This window comes from Pituophis catenifer, unplaced genomic scaffold (assembly GCF_029215685.1).
Source record: "Pituophis catenifer annectens isolate HBS135680 unplaced genomic scaffold, rPitCat1.0.hap2 SCAF_2, whole genome shotgun sequence".
In the NCBI taxonomy this organism is placed as follows: domain Eukaryota; kingdom Metazoa; phylum Chordata; class Lepidosauria; order Squamata; family Colubridae; genus Pituophis; species Pituophis catenifer.
In genome coordinates this window covers 131,598,215-131,623,023 of record NW_027256882.1, presented here as the reverse complement: position 1 = coordinate 131,623,023, position 24,809 = coordinate 131,598,215, and the positions used below count along the sequence as shown (strand labels likewise).

Sequence of the window (24,809 nt, the reverse complement as noted above, 5' to 3'; positions counted from 1 at the left end):
TTCTTGCTGTTTGGGAGCAAAGAGATTTCCAAAATAGTCAAACTACATCACCCTTCACCCTCCTGGTGTCCACCCCCTCAGATTGGATTTCAGCTCCCATCATTCCTTCGGGTGGGCTGGCAAAGTCTAATAATAGACTTCTCACAACTTCGTGTGAAAGCAACTGTTCTTGTGGACTTTCAAAGTTTGCTTTGACAAAACAAAGAGGGGTCTTTCCCTCCGCACTGCACCAGCTGCGCTTAGTCCATATCTGTTTTCTTTCCAGGATCCAATCTGGGTCAGTCACCAGGACCAAAAGGTTTGTCTTCCGAACTTTTAGACTCGTGCTGAAGCCCATCTTCGGGGAACTTTTCTGTGATACAGAGAAGTTCCCTGAAAATGGGCTCCTGCATGAGTCCAAAAGCTTGTAAAACAAACCTTCTGGTCCCAGTGACCGACCCAGATTGGATCCTGCAACATTATCCTGGGACACATATATTCACTTTCATTTGCATTTTCTTTCCTTTTTCCCCTCCCTTTCACTGAAGGCCGACTTATCCACTGCACCACTGCCTTGCAGGTTCTTTCTGAGGAAATAAGATTGCTATGGTGATCTTCCTATCCCAAACATGACATACCTTCACCTAAAGCCTCACGATATGTTCAGGTCTGGGATGTGGGACCCTGACTCAGGAACTGGCACTGTCCCCAGTGCTGCATGAAGTGAGCAGAAGACTTGCTAAGCCTCCTTTTTCTCTGAAAAGGGTCCTCAAGAGAAACACCCCCTCCCCCAAAGTCCAAGGAAAACATGCTTCTTGGCAGCCAGTGCCTCCCCCCATGTTTGCATCTTATTTCTTCATGCCTTCACATATAATCACTCTCTGATTTAATTAAAGGATTTTCAAAGCAAGACACCAGGACAGGCAGGACAACTCCTGGGATGCCAAGATAGCTAGACAAAGAGATTCTGCTGCATCTTATTCAATGGACACTTAGCATAGGAGTGCTTGGTGTATTATTACCTAACAGTATGTAGCAGGAATTGCTGATTTGCACTGCTAAAGTAATCACATTCATAGCAGCTTCCCCCTCCTCTCTCCCTTGTCAATAAGCTGTGCCAGTAGGTCACACAAAGCACAAGTGCCCTCTGGTGATGCAACAGCGTGGTTGCAGCTTGCCATTCTAAAGGAAAGGACTGTAGGTATTCCTCAATTTATGACCACAATTGGGACCAGAACTTTGGTTGCTAAGCAATTGTTAAATGAGTCACGCTCAATTTTACAACCTTTTTGCCATGGTCATTAAGTAAATCTGGCTTCCCTCATTGACTTTGCTTGACTGAAACCTACTGGGATGATCGCAAACGGCCATCACGGAACCCCGGGATACTGCAATCATCATAAATTTATAAATACATAACGGCTGCCAAGAATCTGAATTTTGATCATGTGGCCAAAGGCACACTGTAATGGTCACTAAGTGCAAGGACCAATCATAAGTTGCTTTTTTCAGTGTTTTTGTAACTTTGAATGGTTTTTAAAGGAATGGTCGTAAGTCAAGGATTACCTGTATTGACTAGGTGAAGGTCTGGGAAAGCAAGTAAGAGTTCAGATAAGTGTTCAGTAGCTCCAGTTTTGAGAGTAACATGTGTCTGGCTGTCATACTTGTTAGTAAAGAAAAGTGTATTCTCTTTCAAATAAAGCTCAATTCCTGATTATGTGAACATATCCCTGCAGTTTTTCTCGAACACCAAATGGAAGATGGTTGCCTCTATTTTTTTTTTTTTTTTTTTTTAATTTGATTTATATGCCGCCCTTCTCCGGAGACTCAGGGCGGCTTACAATGCTTTAAGCAATAGCCTTCATTCTTTTGTATATTTTATACAAAGTCAGCTTATTGCCCCCACAAACTGGGTCCTCATTTCACCTACCTTAGAAAGGATGGAAGGCTGAGTCAACCTTGAGCCTTGGAGAGATTCGAACCAGCAGAAATTGCAGGCAGCTGTGTTAATAACAGGGTGCACTAAACCCTTGTACTATCAAGGCTCTTGATTTTGATATTTTATTCTGGGATGGTTTCCAAAACTTACCTATAAACCTGAGGTTTCCTATCAGCATCAATTCCAAACATTAACCCCCCAAACTGGTGTTTTTTGGTGGGGGAGGTATAAAAGTTCATGGCGGTGGCTTGGAAATATTTACATTTTCTGTAAAAGCTCTATTTTTGTTGTTGGACTGCAGTGGAAATGGAGAGCTTACTTTAATTTTCTCAAAATATGCCAGGTACTTGGAGATGCTGAAGGGAAATGTAAATGATGATTCAGCACATTGACATTCTCCTCAAGTAAAGCGCATTTTGGCTAATGTATGTGGTATCAGGGATTACAGGCTGCATTCAAAGACCCACATATGCATTTTCTCTTCTTATTTTTAACCGTACCACAAGTTTAGGATAGGAAGTCAAGGTTGACGGCTGTTGCCACTGAACATCTGCCCATTCTTGTACTGGGCTTTCTTAATGCTACAGCTGTCTTTCTCTAGCCTCTCTTACCTTCTGATCCCTGCAGCCTCATCCCCTTCATCTTGTGGAACCCTTTGCTTCAACTGTTTCCGAATATCTTTCCAACGATCCTCCAGCTGCTGCCTGAATGGATCCAGTTCCAAGCGGTCCAGCTGTTCAGAAAAAAATTCAGAGATTCTGGGGCTCAAGACACTGAGACCAAGGCTGGATTAACTGTCACACTATATGCAATACAGACTCACAGGGACCTATTAACCTCACTTCAGGAGAATCCAAAAAGTAATGTGGGCCATTTCTCTTTCCTGAAATATGTACCTATAGGTACCTATTAACTCATCACGTAGCAACAATATTTTTGCTTTCAAGGAGTTAACAGTACTGGATATTTGTTTGATATGCAAAGGAAGAGTTTTACTTCCAATGCAGGGGCAAAGTTCAAGCATGGAGTAGAAGGTTTGAAGAAATATGCAGTTGAGTTGGAAAAAGAATAAAACAATAATGGGACTCTATCTCCATCCTCATGAGAAAAGGCTGGAATATTTGAAATTTCTCAGCTTCGGGAAAAGGGCAGCTGTAAGAAAACATGGTTGAGACATAGAGAATCAAGCATGGCCTACAGAAAGCAGAGAAGGAAAGATTTTTCTCCTCATCTTACTCTTTTTCTGCTCTTTGCATAATTTATTCTGAAAGTGAAATTCAGACAACTTGGCAACTGACTCATATTTATGATGGTTGCAATGTCCTGGGGTCATGTCATCACTTTTTGTGACCTTCTGACAAGCAAAGTCAATCTGGGGAAGCTAGATTCAATTAATAACTGTGTTACTAACTTAACAACTGCAGTGATTCACTTAACTGTGGTAAGAAAAGTCATAAAATGGGGCAAAACTCACTTAATAACTGTCTCAGTGAGCAATAGAAATTTTAGGCTCAATTGTGATCATAAATCAAGGACTACCTGCATCTGGGTATGCATGCAAAACATTGGGACCAGAAGTCATTCAGTCAAACTGACTAGAAGCTGATGGAATCAGCTTTACAATCACATTTTAAGCAACCATTTAAAGTTACAATGAGACTGAACAAAGGAGACTTACAACAACTCCTTAGAGTTCCAGACATTGCAACAAGATGAGGCCATGTGATTGCATTTCCTGCCAGATTCCCACAAGCAAAGTCCAATTGGGAAGCTGGCAGGAAGTCAGAAGTTGCGATCACACATGAGATCCTCATTTAATGAGCCATGTAATCCTTGTTTAACAACAGCAACCAGAATTGCTGTTAACTGCTGTGGTTAAGTGACATGGTCATATGACATCATGCTTTTCAACTGCACTGTTTAGCAACAGTTCCAGCTCCAATTACTGTTGTAATCTAGGACTACCTGTAGACAGAAGGTAACGCTTCACACACAACATAATTAACCAACAGAATTGATTACCATTAACTTCTTCTCATTGAAACCACTAGGATATATTTTGCACAGGTTAGGAAGAACATGGAAAGGGAATGAAGCAAAGTACTTTATTCCCTTTTTGCATGTAGGATAGGTTATCACAAGACCGGCAGCTTAAGACAGACACTCTGATTTTTATTTCAACATTGCCAAGCTTGTAGAACAGAAGATGGTTGTGGATCATCTTCAAATCTCTCTTAAGGGACTAGGCAGTGGAAACAGCAGTGATGTCAAAAAGCCCACAGGCAAATATAAGAGGTCTGGGAGCTAATGTAAGCATTAGGTCTTGGCAATCACTATTCCCTAATAGAGGACAAGCCAGCAATAGCTCCTAGGCTGTAGAATTTGGCATTTGGGAAAAGTGAAGCACTTATGGAGTGGGTTAAAATCAAAAGCAGGAAGACTTCAAACACATTCAGCAAACAGAAAGGAAGACATCTGCTGTTCTGCTGGCACCCTGTTCTTTGTATTGTGTGGCAATACAAATCTGGTGCTGTTCTCTCTATAGGCTTGGTTCTTTAAAGAACATTCCCTCTGCTGGTGCCATGTCAGCATGAAGATAAAACAATGTAACATGGCTTTTTTTCCCCATCATAAAAATCAGCAGGCAGCCATTGCCATGTATATTTTATAAGCTTGAAAGACTTATCCATGATTTAAAAGGGAAAAAAGATGATGAATGAATAGCTAAAAGCAAAGATGTTTCTCAAATATAGAAAAGTACAGAAAGATATAATGAATGCTCTTGGTATAAAATGCCTTTAAGTAGACTATTTTTACTTTTCTCTTATTTCCTGCCTTTAGTAACACTGCCTAACTTAAAGTAACATTGCCTAACTCAACTCCCAACACAATAGCATAACAGATATGTGTATATCCATTTGCATGATTAGGACATGTAATATTAGCCCAGAAACAGTTAACTGGCTTCTATTTAGGGCCTGCATAGAAAAATAAAAGACATCAGCCTAAACTTTTGTGCCTGGGATCAGCAAATGGTTACAGGAAAGATTTATCTAACAAGTTAAACAGGCTCTCCTGAACTGGGAGAATCCTTATCTAATGCAACTGTCTGCTATTTTCTTGTGCACATACCAGTATATGGGAAGCTGATTCTTTAACATCAGTTATGTCAGACCTTTACATTTATCAAATCTGGATCTCATTCCTTTCCTTACTTTTCTGCTGTGTCAGTGGTGGATTTCTGATCCTTTTCAGGAAAACTTTCTTAGGTATGGACTAGGTACGGTATTTATTATACATTTTTTCCTTGAGGCTTGCTGATATAAAACTGTGAAGAAATTAACTGTTGGACTTTGTTTAGGTCCTTAGTTTGACTTGCATAAGTGGAGATTTATCATCGGTATGATTCTTCCCCCACATATTCAGGTAATGCTTTCACTGCTACACAGGCTGAAGCTTGTTTCATTTATTTCAAGAAAAGAATGCAGTATTGTCCAAAAGAAGACACCTAGACTGGCATTAAACATCATTACAGATAAGTGAATAGGAATTATTGCAATCGTCTACAATAGTTCCATTGGGTAGATTATGTCGCCTGGAAACAGTTGCTCCTTGAAACAAGTGTCTCTCAGGACTTCATTCAGCCTGCAGTGCTATTATCAATATGAATTTGCCGGGGAGATAATCATGAAATCTGGAGCTGGGTGTTATATCTATGTGGATGATATCCTTTTTCTCTGTACCATCTTTAGGTAATAATCAGGCTCCCTTGCATCCATGCCTATAGTTGATAATGGCTGGATAATGGACAGTAATAAACTAAAACTGGGTCCAGAGTTACAGGTTCAGAGGGTGGTCGAACCACCTTAGTTTTCTAGTCTGAGGCAAGAATGAATAGCACCTTTCATTAGCTTTGGCTGATGTACCAATTTTGGTTGATACACCAAATTCACCCTTAAAATGACACATATTAATAACATCCAAGTTTGATCCCTGTGACGTACTGTGTGTGTGGCTGCTTTTGTATCTATCCTAGAAACTTCGACTGGTTCAGCACTCACCAGCCAAATCTGTCGGGAAGAAACTCAAAAGAACCACATTATACCTGTGTTAATGACATTGGACTGTCTATCAATTTGCCTTTGGGTGAAGTGTGAAGGGGTATTATTATCTTATTATCTTTAAACCGGTATATGATTCAGTTCCAGCCTCTCTGAGGAAACACCTCTACAAAATTCCCCAGCCCTATCCACTCCCAGAGATTATTTTGGAAGTTCATCTACAATTGCTTAGTCTTAGTCTTAGTCTTAGTCTTCTCTCTAGCCCCTCCATTCTCTGGAACACATTCTCTCCTGGATTATGGGACCTAACAGCTTTGCTTCCTTTCAAAAACAGCCTAAATACACCTTGTAAATTGCTTTTAATTGTTATTGCTAGCTTTTCCTACTGTCTTGAATTTTAATTTCAATGTTACGGCTTACTATAAACTACCAAGGGACTTTGGTAGTTGGCAGTACAATAAGTTTAATTAATTAATACATGAATAATAAATACGTGGTTGATTTGTTTCTATACAGTTTTTCCTTAGTGTTCATACCACAAGGGGTTCTTAATTCTTTTACTTTTTTTCTAGATTGTGATTTCATTAAATTTTTGCTCCTGTGCCTTGCATTTCTTTATATTACTTATTTACGCTGGGGTCGTATTTTCTGTAAGAAAGCCTTCTCCTACAAGGAAGTAGAGGGAAAGGCTGATAGAATTAGTTCCAGAAACATTCCATGCAAAGAAGCATGGAAAACAGTAGCGGAATTGTTCCTATAAAGCTATTCTTTTTATTCTACTATTCCTGTCTTTCCAGGCTCCAAGTAGTTTATGATAGAAAAATTTTCAATGAAGCCTCATAAATAGTAATAAAATTAATACTTTCTTCTTATTATTTTTGTAGAAACAGGATAAGCAATTGGAGCTGAAGAAAGAATAAAAATAACAATGTAAATGAAGCAAAAGACAGGAAAATAATAGTCTTGATTTGTTGCCTACACAATAAAAGCATAGGCACTGAGGAGATCTCCCTGCAGAGCCTTCTTTGCCACCAGAGAAAAGGATCTATTTCCCCCCTTTCTTGTCATAGCTCATATGGCAGGGTTAGCTGAATAATTGGAGGAAACTAGAGGGCTCATAATTTTCATTTGTTTGTTTACAACCTCTTTCAGCTTCCTACTCTTTAGTGGAAGTGAAGCCAAATCCTCAAATTCCCAGCCAGAGATGTTAATTCTCAGTGCATCTGGGAAATATGAGCTTGGGGAAGAGACGTGTGGGTTAGTGTTCTTTAGATCAAAAAAATTTTTTCACTGTGTCCAAAAACAAGCTAGAAGTCAGAATGCAGACATAATGTGCTTCAAGTTATAGGGGAAAATACAAGTGATGAATTCTACCATCTATACATGTTCCTGGCCAAGGAGAAAAGGACCAACATTTTCCTAAGGTGCTTAGCAGCCTCCCTGCACATCACAATATGGACCACTAGCACAAGTAGTTCTTCTGCTGACAGGATTGCAAATGGCTAAGAAGGATACATCTTGCTTACCTTGGAGTCCATTTCAATCAAGAGTTTGTCTAGCATTTTCTGCCAGTCTTGTTCCTGCCCAACCATCTTATTTAGTAGTTCCTGCATCATCTTATGTAGCTGTTCTGTGGTGGCATCAAACTGGGTGCGACTGACCTTTGCCGCAAGGGCAGTCTTATCTGCTTTCTGAAAATGAAGAGAAAGGACAGCGATAGATCTTTAGTCTCATTGATATCTGAGGAACTCTCCCTCTTCTGCCCTCCAGAGCCACAAATTACATGAAAGTCCAAAATAGCACTACTCCTACCTGACCCAATCTCAAAGGATGGTAAATGCAAGTAGTCCTCAGTTAATAACCACTCATTCAATAACCATGCAAAGTTATGATGGCGCTGCATGAAAGGCAGAGCTAGACTCTCCTAGCAACCCCATTTCAAGCCCTGCTATGCTCATGCTCCTCCCCACCATTCGCATGCCTTCATGCACCTTCTGTACCCAGCCACAGCCATCCCAAGTTCTGACATGCTCATGCCACGCCACCCTATTAATGCATCCACACAAACCCTCTTCCACCCAGCAGCAGTCACCCCAAGCCCCACTGCACTTGTGCTGCACCTCCCTGGCCATTCCTTTCTTTCTTTCCAACCCAGTAGCAGCCATTTACCTGCCTGCCAGCTGGCTTTCAAACCACCTAAAACTTGCAACCTCCTGCAGGCTTCCCAACTGACTTTGATTGTTGGAAGCCAGCAGAAAGTTGTGAGGAGGTGCTTGCTTAACAGTTCACATCCCTGCTGGACAGCAGCAACTGGGGACTGCAGGGATTACCATCACCAAGTGATGCAGTCACATAACACCGCACTGTACATCCACATCACTTAGGAATGGAAATACCAGTCCTAGTTGCCATTGTAACTCAAGGATTACTTGTATCAGGATCACCATTTAAAACAGAGAGTAAGCTTGCTATTTGTGACTGCCCCACAGGCTCCATTTGTAAATAAAACTTTCTCAAGAGTATCTATCCATGGTTCTCTAAGGATGGTATATCCATTGTATGTCAGTAAGTCAAACTGCTTACCACATGGATTTCGGTCTCTAGGGAATCTTTGTCAACTTTTTCATTTTCCAGTTTCTCCAGTGATTTGTACAATGCCTTTAAGAGAACACAAAGCAAAACGAAATGACGTTGTTACCAAAATAAAAACTCCAGTTCCTGTTAAATTTATCATCACCACTATCTTTACAAACAATCTGTAAGCAGATCTTCCCTATTTCCGTAGGCTTAGATGTTGCCTATATTCTATCATATAAAAAAGATACATTAACATCCTATGGTTGATGTAAGGGATACATCCCTGTTGCTTATGGAACTGGGTTTGCCATTTCCTTCTTTCAGGATGTTTTTTCAACTTCCTAGTCGTCTCCTAGTTTGTGCTCCCCCCACTCCCCCCCATGCACATACAATAAGAGTCTACAGTTGTTTATTCCACCACTCCCCCAAACAAGTCCTTGGAATGTACCCCCATTGCACAGCTCCAGATTTCGAGTTCAGCACGGCAAGAGTCACTGGGTAACTGAGTCCAATGGGAACACACAAAGTCCAGGAAAGCAGTCCACGAGTCGAACGAGTCAGGATATACAGCATGAGCACACAAGGCACAGAAATAGGCACATTGCTGAAGGAACACTCAAGTCCTCAGGGCAGGATTAAGAAGGCAATACCAGTACAGTCCTTCATGAGAGATAAAGTTGCCTCCTCATGAGTAGTCTAGCTGACTAGTGTTGTGCCTATCTCTTCTCTGCTCTATGTGTCCTTGGATCAGGAGGTGTGGATTCCACTTCCTCCTCATTGCTAATTGGTGGCCACTGCTCCCAGTCTTTGCTTGCAGCCTTCTGGCCATCTTGCTGCAAAACTGTGGCTCACCTCACTCAGCCTGAGACTGAGGTTCGTCAGCTGAGGCTGCTCCATCAGGCTAGCACTTCCCGAGCCCTGATCCTGACCAATACTCGGCTCCGCGCTTTCCTCTGCTGACTCAAACTCACCCTCCTCTTCTGAACTCGCGTCCGGAGAGGGATCCAGGGGCAGATCCATAACATAGTTTTAAAATCCCCTAGTGGTTTCCCCATTCAAGTAGTAAGCAGGTCCTACTCTTCTCCAGGTACTCAAGATGTAGCCAAAATGGTTTCAGGATGCCCTAACAGTTTATATCTTTCATATCCTATTAGTGATTATAGTGTACACTAATTTTAAAAGGGTTATGTTTAACCAGTGATGTCACTGAAGTAAAGAACATTCATGTGATTCTGGTGTCATCAGGTCATGACCCCTACTGGATATGACATGTTTAATCTAATCCCATCAAAAAGAAAAAAAAGCTGCTAGTCAAGCATAGAGTGAATGATTAACTTAACCCTAACTCTAATCTTATATGGATTCAAATCAAAACTATCTTGTTATGTTGTGTCTAATGTTATTATATAAGATAATCTCGCTGTCCTTCTGTCCTCTCAGTCAAAAAATAATTTCATTGAAGCAGATCAGTACATCAAATTGGCATTGACATGAGTTGTCTATTATTGCTGGTAGCAAAGGCAAACCCACAATAGTATTTGTCCTGGCATTTTTATTTGTGGCATCTGACACCTTTCATCACAAAAGTTTAATATCTACTTTGACTTCACTGAACCTGAATTGGGCACTTACAGTCTTCTATTTCCCATCACATTTTTTCTGTTATTTCTTTCTTGGGTTTTCAATCCTTTCCTTTATCAGTGAGTGTCCCTCAGAGTGTGGTCCTAGGTCCAATTTTGTTCATTTCTGATACTTTGTTTTAATTTCTTCTTTACAGTTTAGCTATCCTGCTGGTAACATCCAGGTGTATTCCTCAACCTGAGTCTTGGCATGGACAATCTATTGTGGTCTTGCCTCTCCAAGTGCCTGAAATGTCCAGCTGGATGTGTTCTCCCCAACGTAAATTAAATTTGGACAAGGCTGAGCTTATTGTTTTTTCACCCTGACCATCCTTTCTTCTGCCTTTCACTTTTTGAGACTGCCAGGGTCTGATGTCTCTGATGGTATATAAGATCTGGACTTCTTAGCGATGTTTCATCAATACAATTACAAAATCTTGTTACTTTCATCTTATGAGTATCCAGAATTCCATCCATTTTCCCCTAAGCATTTGCTGCATGCCTTAGTGGTGTCTCATTTGAATAATTGCAACAGCTTTTTGGCTGATCTTTCAGAATCTACTCTCTGCCCTTTGGTTCAGGTCCAGAATAAGGCAGCCCATGTGGTCTTGGACCTCCCTGGAGTCACCTTTATTTCTTCCTTCCACCAATATTTACATTGGCTAGGTCTTCAGAAGCATTAAAAGTTTAAACAGCTGGTGCTGATTTTCCAGGCTGTGTGTATAGGAACACCTACTTATTTGAACAACTTGGTAACAATTCTTGCTTCTGTGTGCTTAGTTCAATTGTGTATTCAGGGGCACTTAGTTTTCCCTCGGGTCAGAGGAGCTGTCTCACATATAGCTCTTACTCTTTGGGTTTGACTCCCCCTTATACTATGTTTGGCTTTCAGTCTCCTCAGATTTAAAATGCTTCTTTTCTTTCAGTGGCTCAATACTGATTTCAATTGTAGTCACTTTGGGATTAAATGTTTTAATAATTGTTGTCTTTTGCTTTTAGTTTATACCATTGCTTACTTATACTGCTTATACTTATACTGCACTTAGGTATACCATATGCCCTTAAATACTAGCCACATGTATGTAAGAACTTTATTTTTCTGCAACAAAAACAAAGCTATAAAGAGACAAGAACTTCATGCGTTAATATTTACATCTATCTATATACTATTAAAACTCTCCTCCCATGATCATTAACTGGGTGAAATAGCACATCATAGGGCAACAGTTTTTGAACCAAGATACCTCAAATGTGTTAATTTACAGAATGAGTTATGATTCCCATGGAACTGAACTTTGGCAAATTCCTATAAAACATTTCCTGTCATAAAAATTATCATAAAACAGTGTATGACAGTGTATGACAAAATTTCATAGGACATTTGCTTTGCTGATGTTTGACAGTGTTATATAGTTCAACATGGGTTATTTTCAAGGCAGGTACATCTTTGTATCCCAACTTTTCCAGTCATGGCAGTACGTTAGTTCTGTCATTGTTGAAGACACCGAGGAAACTGGTAAGGAAATAGTTCTGAAAGAATGACCCAATGGGTCACAAGTTATCTACAATACAACTAAAACTCTCATTTCTGAAGTTTATAAACTTCATTTGGGCAAAACTGTCATAAGGCAACAGTTTTTGAATCATTGTATCTTAAATGGGCTTAATTAAAAAATACATCCAAAATCCAGGATCCATGATTCCCATGGGACTGAAATTTGGCAAACTTGTAGTCACTTCAGTGCTCACGCACTGCTATGCTGCCATGCATCCATGGTAAACTGTGGCCACGTATCATCCTTTCCAACATTGCCTGCCAGCTTCCTACAAGGAAAGTTAACTGCTTGTGGTTACAGGTAGCCCTTGACTTACAAATGTTCATTTAGAGACTGTTTGAAGTTACGACGGCACTGAAAAAAGTGACTTGCAACAATTTTTCACACTTACAACCATTACATCATCCCCACGGTTATGTGACTAAAATTTAGATGCTTGGCAATTGCCTCATATTTACGACGGTTGCAGTGTCCTGGGATCATGTGATCACTTTTTGTGATGTTCTGATAAGCAAAATCAATGGGAAAGCCAGATTCACTTAACAATTTGTGTTACTAACTTAACAACTACAGTGATTCACTTAACAACTGTGGCAAGAAAGGTCAGAAAATGGGGCAAAACTCACTTAACTAATGTCTCACTTAGCAACAGAAATTTTGTGGTCAAAAGTCAAGGATTATCTATATTCTGTTTCTCTGTTTAGATAAAGAAATATCTCTGAAACAATGACCCTATGGACCACAGGTTATCTACTATTCCTTCTTTCTGGGCCATTTTGGCTAATAACTACTTTACGCCTTATTATACAGCAAGGACAACAATCCTGATCAAAAACAGAATTGATATCCATTGCATTCAGAACAGTTTCCAAGAACTTCTTCCCATTTTTTTGATCCCACCTGCTAACTTTGACTCAAAGTTACATACACTGATCTCTTTCTGTTTCTGGTGATGATCTTCAACAAGATTGCCAGTAGTGGCATTCAGCTTCTCACAATCTTCTTGGACTTGCAGGATAGTACTCTGGATTTGGTTAAGCACCTCTTCATCCTGATTGGAAAAAAGCATGAATACTAAAGTTAACAAAAAAAAAAAGTGACAGTTTTATTAACCCTCCTGTTCTACTTTTCAGAATTCAAGCTGCTGCCTTTGGGCAACTTGGAGTAAATAATGAAAGCTCGATCCATCTCCTCATGACAAATAGGAATCCTGCAAAGAAAGTTTGCTCTAAAAGTCAGCAGAAGATATTTTATTAGACTATAATAAAATAAACTCAGGATATATGTGGAATAATATAAATGGATCTTTATTATATAACAGGCACAGACATTGTCTACAACCTGGGCCCTGGTTTACTTTTACTTACAGCAATCAGCTGTTATATACTGATATATTCTGACTTCCCATTAAAAGGGTGGAAGAAACAAAATGGGATTACCCTTGACATAGTAATGAAAGATAGATTCATATCTAGTACACTGACATGCTCTTTGGGTACTACTTATTCTCTTTTAGGCTTAGATTTATATGTGACAATCTAAAAATCACATTAATCTGAAACTGAGGGAAACTCCATTGTTAAATGCTCTGCCAACATCCAAGTTCAAGAAGCACATAATACTAAAAGTAATTATGTCAGACTGGGGTCCCTGCATTCAACAAGAGAGTAAAAAAGAAGTTCACAAAAAAATTCAAACAAAACAAAGCCCTGTGACCTTGAAATTGGCCGCTTGAACAGACGTGTCTGCACATAGTTCTAAAAGACTGATACTCTTTTAGAACAAAACCAGAAATCTTGTATAAGGTTGAAATTTGTGCCATAATTTCTTCAGCTATTTTAAATTAAAGATAAAATAGCAGACAAATCAATGGAACAAAAGCAAAGTAAAGCATTACTAATGGAGTACTATAGGAGATAGGCTGCAATTCCGAATACCAACAATCTTACTGAACTTCATGATGCAACGTAAGTTATGTGCTTGGCCAGGCTTACATTAAATGATTCTTAGAAAGCAATTTTGGGAAGTTGGGAACCTGCTAGTTTCAGGGGGTAAAATATTAAAACCTCCTGAAACAGGAAGACAATCATTAGGCAGAGTATGATATTTATAGTTCCTCTTTCTAAAACTACCAAAGGTAATTTCTATATCAACAATATTGCAGTTGTTGTGCTATTGTCATGAAATACGAAGTATGTTTAAAACAGATCTGCTTCCATTTCCCACACACAAGAAAACTTGCAATATGTTGAACTTGTGACTGCTTGAAAAAGCCTCAAAGGGAGAAAGTACTTAGAAAGCCTCACTAGTACAGCCATGGCTGAGATTTATTAAGAAATCATTGTTTTAAAAAGTTATCTTAGCATGATGTATTGACCAAGTCAGTAAATAATGTGATCTGAAAGTTATATGAATCTGCAAAACATTTCCCTCCCCACTAGCAAGCATGCAGCCACTATCGTTGGGGTAAAAGGTTGTGATAAAGCTCAGAGGGAGAGACTATGTTCTGCACACAAAAGCTCCCAGATTCAGTTCCTGGCTTCTCCAGGAACAGCTGGCAAATACCTATATTTGGCACTCTTAGAAAACACTACCAGGCAATACTGAGCTAGACAGATCATCCATACCTTTACAAAGTTCCAACAGGTTAGGCCTCCCTATCCAAACTGTGCCCCAAAGCATATCCATACTTGTCCATCTTGCAGAGGATTACCGTGTTCTTGGTTTTAATTGATTAAATTTCCACACCACCCATCTCATCTGAGTGGGCAGTTTCCAAAGCTATCCAGTTGAAAACTGAAAAGAAGAGCAGTCTGAGCTATCTTCTCTCTGGCCTTACCTGGCGTTGCTTGGGTTTCTTCGTTTTGCTTTCTGCCTGCCTCAACATGAAGTTGTTGACTGAGTCCTGCAGCTGCTCGTAGCGCTTGAACAACTGGCTAACCTTCTCACTGACATCTAAGCTGCAGGCTGCACACGTGCCTTGGACTTGAGCTGCACCAGACTCTGGGATGGGTGGCATGCTCATGGACAGCAAAGTTGACGAGGAGGACATCATGTTCTCTATGACAGATCTAAGCTTGTCTAACTGTGAGCAAGTGAGAAAAGCAGGAGTTTGGTTTCTTGAAAAGGAAATCCTAGTTTTCATCTCTAACATATAGTGGTGACAGGAACAAGCTGTTTTAATTTGTTGGGCTGAATCAGTATTCCTTGGCTTCGTGACTTTATTTTAGTTGGATCTGTAATGGCCAGAGTCCACAGACTTGGGACATGCACAATAGGAGTTTTTTCATGGGGGGTGGGGGTGGAAGTGAGTTCCAACATTGTTAGTTCCAGGACACTAAATTGGAGGATACCATCTAGACTGGCCCATTAAAGCAAAGCTGCGATAAATCTATCTATCTATCTATCTATCTATCTATCTATCTATCTATCTATCTATCAAATAACCTTATAATGGTAGAATTCAGATGCCTTATAATAATGTTGAATATGTCAATAATCATTTTAAAAGTTTCTAGAACTTCCCTGAAACTAAATCCCAACTCCAAAAGGTAGTTTCCACTGATGTTAATGAGAGTTCCCCACACATATTTTGTCCATGGGAGTAATAGGAAATAATAGAAAGAGCTTTGGGGAGTGATTTAGGACTTAGTGCAGGGAAGAAAAGGTCTGCTGCTGCTGCTGAACCCTTCCCCACTTCCACTACAATAATGTGGAACCTGAGCAAAAATAGTTTTGAGAGCAACTAGAAAGATCTTTCAGACCTTGACTCTGTTTAAAAGGTCTTCTCCCATAGGCATTTGCAGTCAGCCACAATGACACCCAAATGATGAATACATGTTTCATCATTTGGGTGTCATCGTGGCTGGCTGCAAATACATGTGTTATAAAGTAAGCAATTTTTCCACTATATTAGTGGGGGGGAAATAGGGGTTCCACATCAGATTGAACTGAATAGCTAAAGGATAGCCTCAACGTGGCACTCTCCAGATAGACTGGACAACAATGTCCACTTCCCTTGAGGGCTAAGGTTAATAGGAGTCATAGCCTACACCAGTGGTTTTCTGTGGACCCCTGGGAGGCTGCAATGTTGTCATAGGGGGTCCAGAAGGGCTTGAAATGTTGTGTTTAGTGGTCCAAGGCAGCAACAGGTATTTAAAGGGGGTCTGTGATGAAGAAAAAGTTGAGAATCACTGGCTAACACCATTTGGAGAGTGCCAAATTGGAGGCACTAGCTGTAACAAATCAGTATGTTTTGCCAACAAGCAGGAACAAAATGCCTGCTTCTTGTTTCTTTGATATGCAGAAATTAGCAAATGAAGCATTTAATCAACTGGGAGCTAAAGATTATCCTCCTGCTAATAGCTGCAGATCAAAAGCTCGTTCAAGGAATAACTCCATGGGTATGGTTCTAAATCAAGAAATAAAGGCTCTGCAAGGCAACCAAGGGCAGACTAGGTGGGCAGGAACAATCGTAACACTCTAGCTAGATGTTTCTTTCTGAAGCAGAAAAAAAGGCAAGGACCCATATGATAAACTTTGTTTTCTGTATGATTGTAATCCTGTAAAGTTAAATGCCAGCCCAGTGATTAAAGGAGGGAAAGCTGTGCCAATTTCTTTAAATTATTATAAAAATAAAATCCCCCCTTTGCTGACCCTTCCCAGAATTTGCCTATTTCCATCAGTTGTCACTTCTACCACTTTTCAACCTCCTGATAGTACAAGTTACAAACTCATGGAGGGCTCCCAATTCCAGGAGCTGATTCTGAGCCACATCTCTCAATACAAGAAAGTTAGAAGTTACCCATAATGTAATGAGACTTTGGGCATGTTGAAGATGAGCTGAAAAAAATGAATCTAGTGAGCTAATCACCAGGAAAGTTTCGTTATTCCTATATCTTGCTACTATTAGTTAATTGTTAATTGCAAGAGGAATGCTGAGCTGAAAATCATTGTTCCTGAAATAGAGACAGCTTTGCTTCATTCAGGTCTTATTTAGAATTGCTTGAACTTGTGCCATCCATTCATTTTCCATTGGAAAACCATCTCTGCAAACCCCATAAATTAGGAAAAATTGCAGGGGCTGTTGATGGCCAGGAATAAAGGAAGATAATATCAAAGCACTGTAATGCTTTTTTCAAACTGTAGTTACTCCTACACATTTCAGACTTTTAACTTCTCAAACAGAACTTGATTTAAATCTCTGGGTATGGTCAGGCAGTGCATACAAGTCAATTACTAAATTAAGCATTCAGGAAATCAGTAACTCTGAAAACTGACCATGGTGCCTACATAAAGGTAAAGCAAGAGATGAAACATCAAACTTGGGAAAGCCTTGGTTTTCAAATCATAGATTGGCTCTCAAGCTGACTTTTTGTGAGTGTTACTTAATCTCCTGCTTATATTTCAAAAGCTTCTCACTGTGAATGTGTGGACAACATTGTGAGTTTTGTCCATACTCCTGACTCATTTATTAGCTTGCAAGTTCAACATTCTGGTCACTAGCTAGAAATGTCATCAACTAATTCAACACATTTTCATTAACAAAGGATTTGTCCATAATGCGTAGGAATAAATATAAATTCTAGAAAGGATACAGCAGTTTTCCATACACACACATTTTCCTAGTTACTTGGGTTCTTTGTTGTTGTTGTTTAGATTAGCTAAAGACATTCTGATCTCAACACATCCTGAGTTCATTTGCTGACCTGCTCCTGGAGGTAATAGGCATTGTCTGTCATCGACTGCTCCAATTTGGCTTTCCCCATATCTTGTTTCTGTCTCAGCTCCTTTAGCTCTTTCTCTATATCATGCACCGTTGCTCTGCACCACAAAACCAACAAAAAAGAAGTGTCACTCAGCAAATAAAATTTTTTTTTGGGAGCATATGACATATATGTGTACTTTGTCTGCTATAAAAACTAATACATGGTTTCCAAATGTAATCTTGAAGCAAGGGTACAACAGCAAATTTGCCTTATTCTCCCCTTTTCTTGAGGTTCCCTGCAAATAGGATGGAGGTGTCTTTAAGGGTTTAGTGGTGTCCACCTGGAAATGCAAAATGCTTCCTATAAAACTGCGAGGGCAAGTGAGCAGGGCAGGTCATCTTCAGGTTAGAAACTGGATTAAATAGTACCTCCACAGGCTTTGAGTCAGAAACCCTTCTTCATTTTTTAAAATCTTTTGCTTCTACAACTATATCACAGGAATCAATTCCCCATAGCAAAACACCCACTACTGTGATAAGCACCTGGCTACAAGAGCCACATGGTACAAGCTGACCACCACAGTTCTTCCCATTTGGGGGCCAAGAGAGAGGGAGTTATTGCTCATGCCATAACTACTTGTGATAGCAGATATTGTGTAACCAGATCTTCTTGGTAAAATGCATGGTTTTTAATAAAAGCATTTTTGCATTGTCCCTGAATATATCATACAACTCAATTAGTCAAAACTGCATAATAACATGCCACTTTTTTGCTCAGTTACATGTTGCTCTGAAAATGGAGTGAGCAACATCTATGAATTTCATAATCTAGGTTTGGGGCTTTAATTCAGGAAGGGTACCAAGCAAGAAAACCAGCTCCTTGTTGTGACTGGAAGAAAAATTCCCTTGCTGATCTCAGCTATTTTCCAGACCTGGCTCCAAATCCCCCCTCTCCAACAGATAACTTTCATTTTTTTCAAACCCTTATAGAATGTGCCTTTAAATGAGAAAGAGCAGTTAGAATAGTTGAGTTCACACATCACAATAGACCACTGTAATGTACCACTCTTATTTTGTAAAAATAAATGTTCTCTTCTACTATTTTTCCTCAACATCCAGTTGGTTTCCATGCCTAAGCCAGGACTAGAACTCGTGATCTCCCATTTTCTAGCACAATACTTCAATCAGAAAGCCCATTTGTGTATTACAACAAAAGCACAGGCCGATCACATATTCAAATTCATTTTCACACTCTTCAAGATATACTAACAGTTTTGTAACTAACCTGCTATATTTAGTCTATTTTCAAATATGTGAGCAACACTGAATTCTTATAATGAAGGACAGCATGGAAATGTTTAAAATGCTGCTTTGGTACCATCAATCGATAATGCTAAAAATTACACTACAGAAACATTGCTTACGCATCACTTCCTACAAGAGAATGTGTCAAAAAAATCCTAATAGTAATTGTGGCTACACAACCAAAACTCTTGGTGGAGAATCAATTGAGTGATCCCCATTTGATTATTTTGACCCTGTGAGCACCCTTGCAACCAGCATCATGAGGCATTGACCATAGGTTTTATTTTGGCTGATTTTGAAAAGGCAACTGAAAGGGAGACCATTTCCAACATCTTTCGAGAAAAAATTATAGATTTTTTTTTAAAAAAATCATTAATATATGTTTTCTAGTGAATGGAATTGAAATCTCTGCTAGACAGGGCTTTTCTGTTTGTAGCAGTCAGAAAAGCCATAGGAAAAACAATAAATCCCTCCTCCCCCCCCCCCCCGCACCAAAAAAAAACAACCAAAGAAATATGACATCAGAATATTTGGCAATTGAGAGAGACAGATAATATAGTGATTAAGACTACAGGCTAGAAACCAGGAGACTAGTCCTGCCTGAGGCACAAAGTCAGCTGAAAGATCTTTGGCCAATCACTCTCTCTTAGTCCTAGCAAGGAGGCAATGGCAAGCCACTTCTGAAATCTTGCCAAGAAAACTTGAGGGACTTGTCCAGGGAGCACCAAGCATCAAGACTAATTCAAAGCATCTCTGCCCCAAATTGGCAACAAAGCATCAAATTAAGTTTGAAACCGCTTTGTGCACTTTAATTTAAAAAGTCATTCACTTCCTTGGAAATGATAATTAGGTTGAGGTCTGCCATGTACTTTTGTAACCTTTTAATATTTTCTTACAGAGTTTTTCAGAATAAAGATCTCTTTTCCTTTCTTCCAATAGCACGTACAATATGCATATGATAGATTGTCTGTCATTACTATATTTAGCAAAATCTTAAAAGCATCAATGAAACAAACATGCTTGGCCCATCAGCAATATCAGCTGTTCTACTGATTTCTAGTCTTTTACCTGAGATAACCTACTTGCAAGGTGATCTGATTAGCTCCCTCTATTTTCTCTACTTCTTCTCCCGGCAATTCTCCTTCAATTGCATTCTGAATCCTCCTTAACTAGAATCACAAATGGAAAGAAAAGTAATTTTTAGAAGTCAGGTTTGCCACAAACAACTGGAATTACAAAACTCCTGTATAGAATAAAACATCCTGTGGGAGAAAAGGGACAGCACAGCTTTCTTTATTGAAGCTAAGAGGCCTTGAGGCAGATAAATGGATCAGACCCCTCATAGACTCAGTTTGCCTATGTAGAAATAAAAGAAATATTATAGGTTGGGCAAAGCTTTGGATTTGATCTAAAAGAGATGCTTTCAGATCTCAGCATCTGTCTATGATTTATTAAAGGAGTTGTGCAGGATTGCTGGACTGCGAGTGAGGTTTTTCTGTAGCAGCAGCAGCATGAACTTGGAAGAGTCCCAGAGCTGCTTTAATAAATTTCTGACTGATACTGTGTTCATGTTCCAGTGTGTTTCAAAATACTTCCTCTGAATCAGAACCAATGCACTGCACAGCTCCACAGAGTATAACTGTTCTACAGCCTTCAGCCTGACAACCTGTAAATATGTTGGATTACAATTCTTAGAACTGCTAGTCAACAAAGGAATTTATTCCTAGCCATCTGGGAGGATATCCAATGAGTAAAGGATGATGGTGACCTATTCTAGAATGCCCAACAGTTCAAATACATGCAAAATGCTTAACTACAAATTAGAATCACATGCTTCCAATTCTGCTAGACTGAAGCTACAACACTTCCATAAAAGTAGTTTTTTGCAGCTCCCCAAAGTTTGGAACCAATCTGCAATTGTCTGCCAAGAGTCAGCCAGTGTTCTTTCTCTTTTCCTTGAGGTGACTGACCAACCAGAAGAAATGCCTAATCTCATCTCATAATCCAATCAATGTCCATTCCCACCCCTTGAAGTATTATCAGTTTCAAAAATCTGCTTGCTTTCACTTTACACAAAAAGAAAACAAACTGCTAGGATTCCTTTCCCTGATGTGGGAACAGGATGCTGAGACTCTGTAAAGGAAGTTATGATCAGCTTATTTATTTATTTAAGCCTAGGACATGGAGTCAGGCAAAATCTCTTGCCAAAGGGAGAATAATGGATTACTTGCAGTGGTGTACTGAAAAATGCCAGCCTTGCTGTGATATCTAATAAATCAGTAATGATAAGTGAGAATGACCTTGGGAGACAGAGGGAAGAGCTATGGCTTAAACTAGGGGTGTCAAACTTGCAGCACCACACTGTCGTCACGTGATATATCTCTACTTTTTTCTGCTTCGCTAAACCGCAGGTGGACATGGCCAGCACCTGGCCCATGGGCCACGAGTTTGACACCCCTAGCTTAAATAATGGTCTGGTAAACAAAATTTGAGACTGAGAGAAGGAAGGGTGGTGTACGCATTTCAGAAGGGACCTCCTTAATTTGGGGGAGAGTAAAGTGAAGAAAGGGAGAGTTACTTTCAGGCTTGCAAAATTATATTAACACAACCTTACAATTAAGGCAGAGCTAATAATTATAGCCATGCTTCTTATCTGGGCTATCTTGGAATGCTAACAAAATCAGAGCAGCTAAAAGCAAAGATGAACTAACCCAGCTCTCCAAAGCAGATAACATAAACAGGTCAATCAGGCTTTAAGCTGAATATTCTCAACAGTTTTCATTAGGAATAAAATGGAATCTTTATATAGCCTGTGACCTGCAATGCCCAATGGGGAAGCAAAGAAAGTGGAAAATTGGGCAAGGCAAGACTAGCTGCGGTCTGTCCTCACAGTCTTATTCTTGATGCCCAAGGGCAACAGCAGAAGCCAGAAAAGAAAGACGAAAATCAGATCTGTTGTTAGATGACCTATGCAGGAGATTCCAGCTTCAGTTTTTGGCACCTCCAGGCAGAGCTGGGAAAAACTGAGAATTGCTGCCAAATGGAGTAGACAATATTAAACTAGGTGAATTTATGATCTCACTCAGTATAAGGTCTTATTAAAAGCATGTAGTCACTTAACATGCAATTTCTACTAGGCCAATATTTCTGGCTAATCTGCCCTGACTGAAATGCTATTTGAGCATTGCAAATTTGAAAGAAGCTGTCTGGTACAGGATTAATAACAAAAAAAAGGACTCATTTTTAAAAGAAGGAGCAGTAATCAAAAGCAGCATCTGGCTGCATAGAATGACATCACATCAGAAGGCAGAGGCACTGCAGAGGGGGTGGGGTGTCTTTCACAAAATCCCTGCCTCCAAAAACAAGTAGCTTTCTCTGACATGCTGTAATAGAGTCATAAACCCAGCCCATATTTTTAGAGACCCAAAGCCTGAACTGATGATCACTGCAATGTCTTCAAATAGTAATCAGGATTTGACTTGACATATTCAGCAAAACGCTGTCTGTGCTTAGTCTCAAAACCAAATATTTAAGCATAAAAACATCTCACCTTCCATTAAAAGGGATCACAGTTCAAGACTGGATAATAAAGCCAAAAATAACTACAGGGAGCTTCATAATATATTTAGGTTAGAAAACTATTGATTACAGATACAACCTCCTTTAAAAAAATATTGTAACAAAAGATCCCATTAGTTTTAAAATAGAATTCAATGCATTATGCATCAATTACAGGTAGTCCTCGACTTACTACCACAATTGAGCCCAACATTTCTGTTGTTAAGTGAGACATTTGTTGAGTGAGTTTTGTCCCATTTGACAACCTTTCTTGCCACAGTTGTTAAGTGAATCACTGCACTTGGTAAGTTAGTAACCTGGTTGCTAAGTGAATCTGGCTTCCCCATTGACTCTGCTTGTCAAAAGATGGTGATCACATGACCTTGGGACACAGCAATAGTTATAAATATGAACCAGTTGCCAAGCATCTGAATCACATGATTATGGGGATTCTTCAAAAGTTGTAACTGTGAAAAATGGTCGTCACTTTTTTCAGTGCCATTGTAACTTTGAACGATCATTAAATGTACTGTTGTAAGTTGGGGACTATCTGTACTCAATAAAGCACTTTAAACAATGAGTCATTCAGCTTCCATGTTCTAGATAGCCTTCTAAAGCACAATCTCCTTGGAAAATCTGAAAGCAGCCATTCTCACCGCCTGATGCTCCTTCTCCACTTACCACCTCTTTCTCAGATTTGAAGTCTTCTTCCAAGGAACGCATAGCATCAAGTTTTTCTGACAGATTAGGTGGGATGGTAGCAAAGGTCTTATAAACTATTGAGAAATAAGGAGGAAAAAAGCTGTGAGTATGGCTCAGGTAGATTTTGCAACAAAATAATATATAATCAGCCAGACCTAGGCCCACTATCCCATTCCCCATCTTTTCAAAGTTCTGTTTCCTCCCCACCTGTTTCAAAGTAGTAGCATTCTTTACAATTTGAGAACAGGTTAAATCTTACAGCTCATCTAGATAGCCCTAGAAATATAATTTCCTTCCTTCCTTGAGAATGGGAGTAAGGCTGGTAGTGACTTTAGATTACTTCAGTGGTGGACTGGCAATGAGACAAAAGCTATGCTGTGAGGCCCCATTTTAGAGAAAATGTTAGTGCGGTGTTCCCATAAGCAGGATGCATGGACGAGCTGTTTTGGGGGCTCCTTTCCTTTTTATCAATACTATGAGATTCACTCCTTCAAAAGGATCCTGGCCTCTTGTGATTAAAATATGCTGACCTCATCCCCCTCTGCTCCCACAAAATATATGGAATGATGATGAAGACGACAATTTTGCTTTTCAAAAATATCCCAAAGGTGTTTTTTTAAGAGGCAACTGGACTTTCTGTTTGCCTCTTGAAAAAGCACCTTTGGGACAACCATGACCTGGATGACTGAGAATCTCCAGACTTTTCAAAAATACTTCAGCAATCTGTAGGTCAGTGATGGTGAACCTATGACATCTGTGCGAAAGGTGACATGCCACAACACTTTTGAGGACATTCCAGTGTTTACCAATACCCAACAAGGTTTCTCAAAAACACACCCCATTCTTGTGTGATTTTTGGAGGCCGCATGAGAATGGTGTGTGCTCTTGTATAGTCTCCAGACCCTCCAGAAGTCACCTATGCTCTTGCTCAACCTCCAGAGCACTCCAAAATTGTGTGAATGGAAAGTGCTTTTGTGTGGTTTCTGGAGGCTGCAGAAGCCATGGAAGAGCATTGTCCAATGCCACTTCAAGAATGAAGGCCTTGTGCAACCAGGAGCAGCCTCACGTAGGCCGCAGGGGTCTATCAGCAGAAAGAGTAAGGTAAGGTAAACAGGGCATGGCAGATCCCAGGAAGTGCCATACTGCAGGGGCAACCATGGCCATTTTGAATGGCAATAGTGGCGCTAGGGCTAAAGTCTGGGCCTCTATTTCAGGGTTAGCCTCAGCCCTACCACTGAATGCCGCAGTTTGTGATGGCTAGACGAAGCAGGGCAAGGTAATTGTTTTTCTTTAATTTCGGGTGGGAGGTAGGATGGGATGACATGCTAGCAGAGTCAAATTAGGCATTTTCTGAATTTTTGACATGCCAAGCCCAAAAGGTTCACTGTTACTGCACTTGTCTTCTTCACATGTGTTCTCGGGGTATCAGATAAGCTTCAAGGAAAGAATTATATTATAACATGAGGTGAGGGGGGTTACATGCACATGCAGTCCGTACGTGCATCAGTGAGGAAGTCCTGTAGCCTGCGGAGATCAGAATGGCCACACTTGTAGTAGTCCAGCATGGCGATTTGGTCTCTGAGAGTTTGGTAGAGGTCATTCAGCTGTGAAAGGGAGCGCAGGGCATCTAACGTCTCCGCATAGCGAGTTGGAGCCAAATTGGTTGAAGAGGAGGGGGTCTCAGAATACCCCATAGGAGTAGTGGAGGGGAAGAGGGGAGATGATGGGGGTGCAGCTCGAACACCTAGCACAGGTGGCACAGTCAATTGGCCTGCTGAAGCAGCAGGTAAGGCAGGAGGTTGATAT

At 40.0% G+C, this 24,809-nt stretch overlaps 1 protein-coding gene across 1 annotated transcript in view; it reads right to left on the bottom strand.

Moving 5' to 3' along the window:
* Positions 1-23,024, bottom strand: part of QRICH2 (glutamine rich 2) — a 40,105-nt gene extending 17,081 nt beyond the window's left edge. Inside the window, exons 1-8 of the mRNA XM_070934411.1 lie at positions 22,983-23,024; positions 19,812-19,912; positions 17,440-17,554; positions 14,571-14,816; positions 12,660-12,782; positions 8,563-8,637; positions 7,506-7,670; positions 2,530-2,651 (exon numbers count right to left, since the gene is read on the bottom strand). Of these exons, the coding sequence (XP_070790512.1) occupies positions 2,530-2,651; positions 7,506-7,670; positions 8,563-8,637; positions 12,660-12,782; positions 14,571-14,816; positions 17,440-17,554; positions 19,812-19,912; positions 22,983-23,024 (989 nt within the window). The remainder of the gene's footprint in view (positions 1-2,529; positions 2,652-7,505; positions 7,671-8,562; positions 8,638-12,659; positions 12,783-14,570; positions 14,817-17,439; positions 17,555-19,811; positions 19,913-22,982) is intronic.
* Between the last annotated feature and the right edge of the window lie 1,785 nt (positions 23,025-24,809).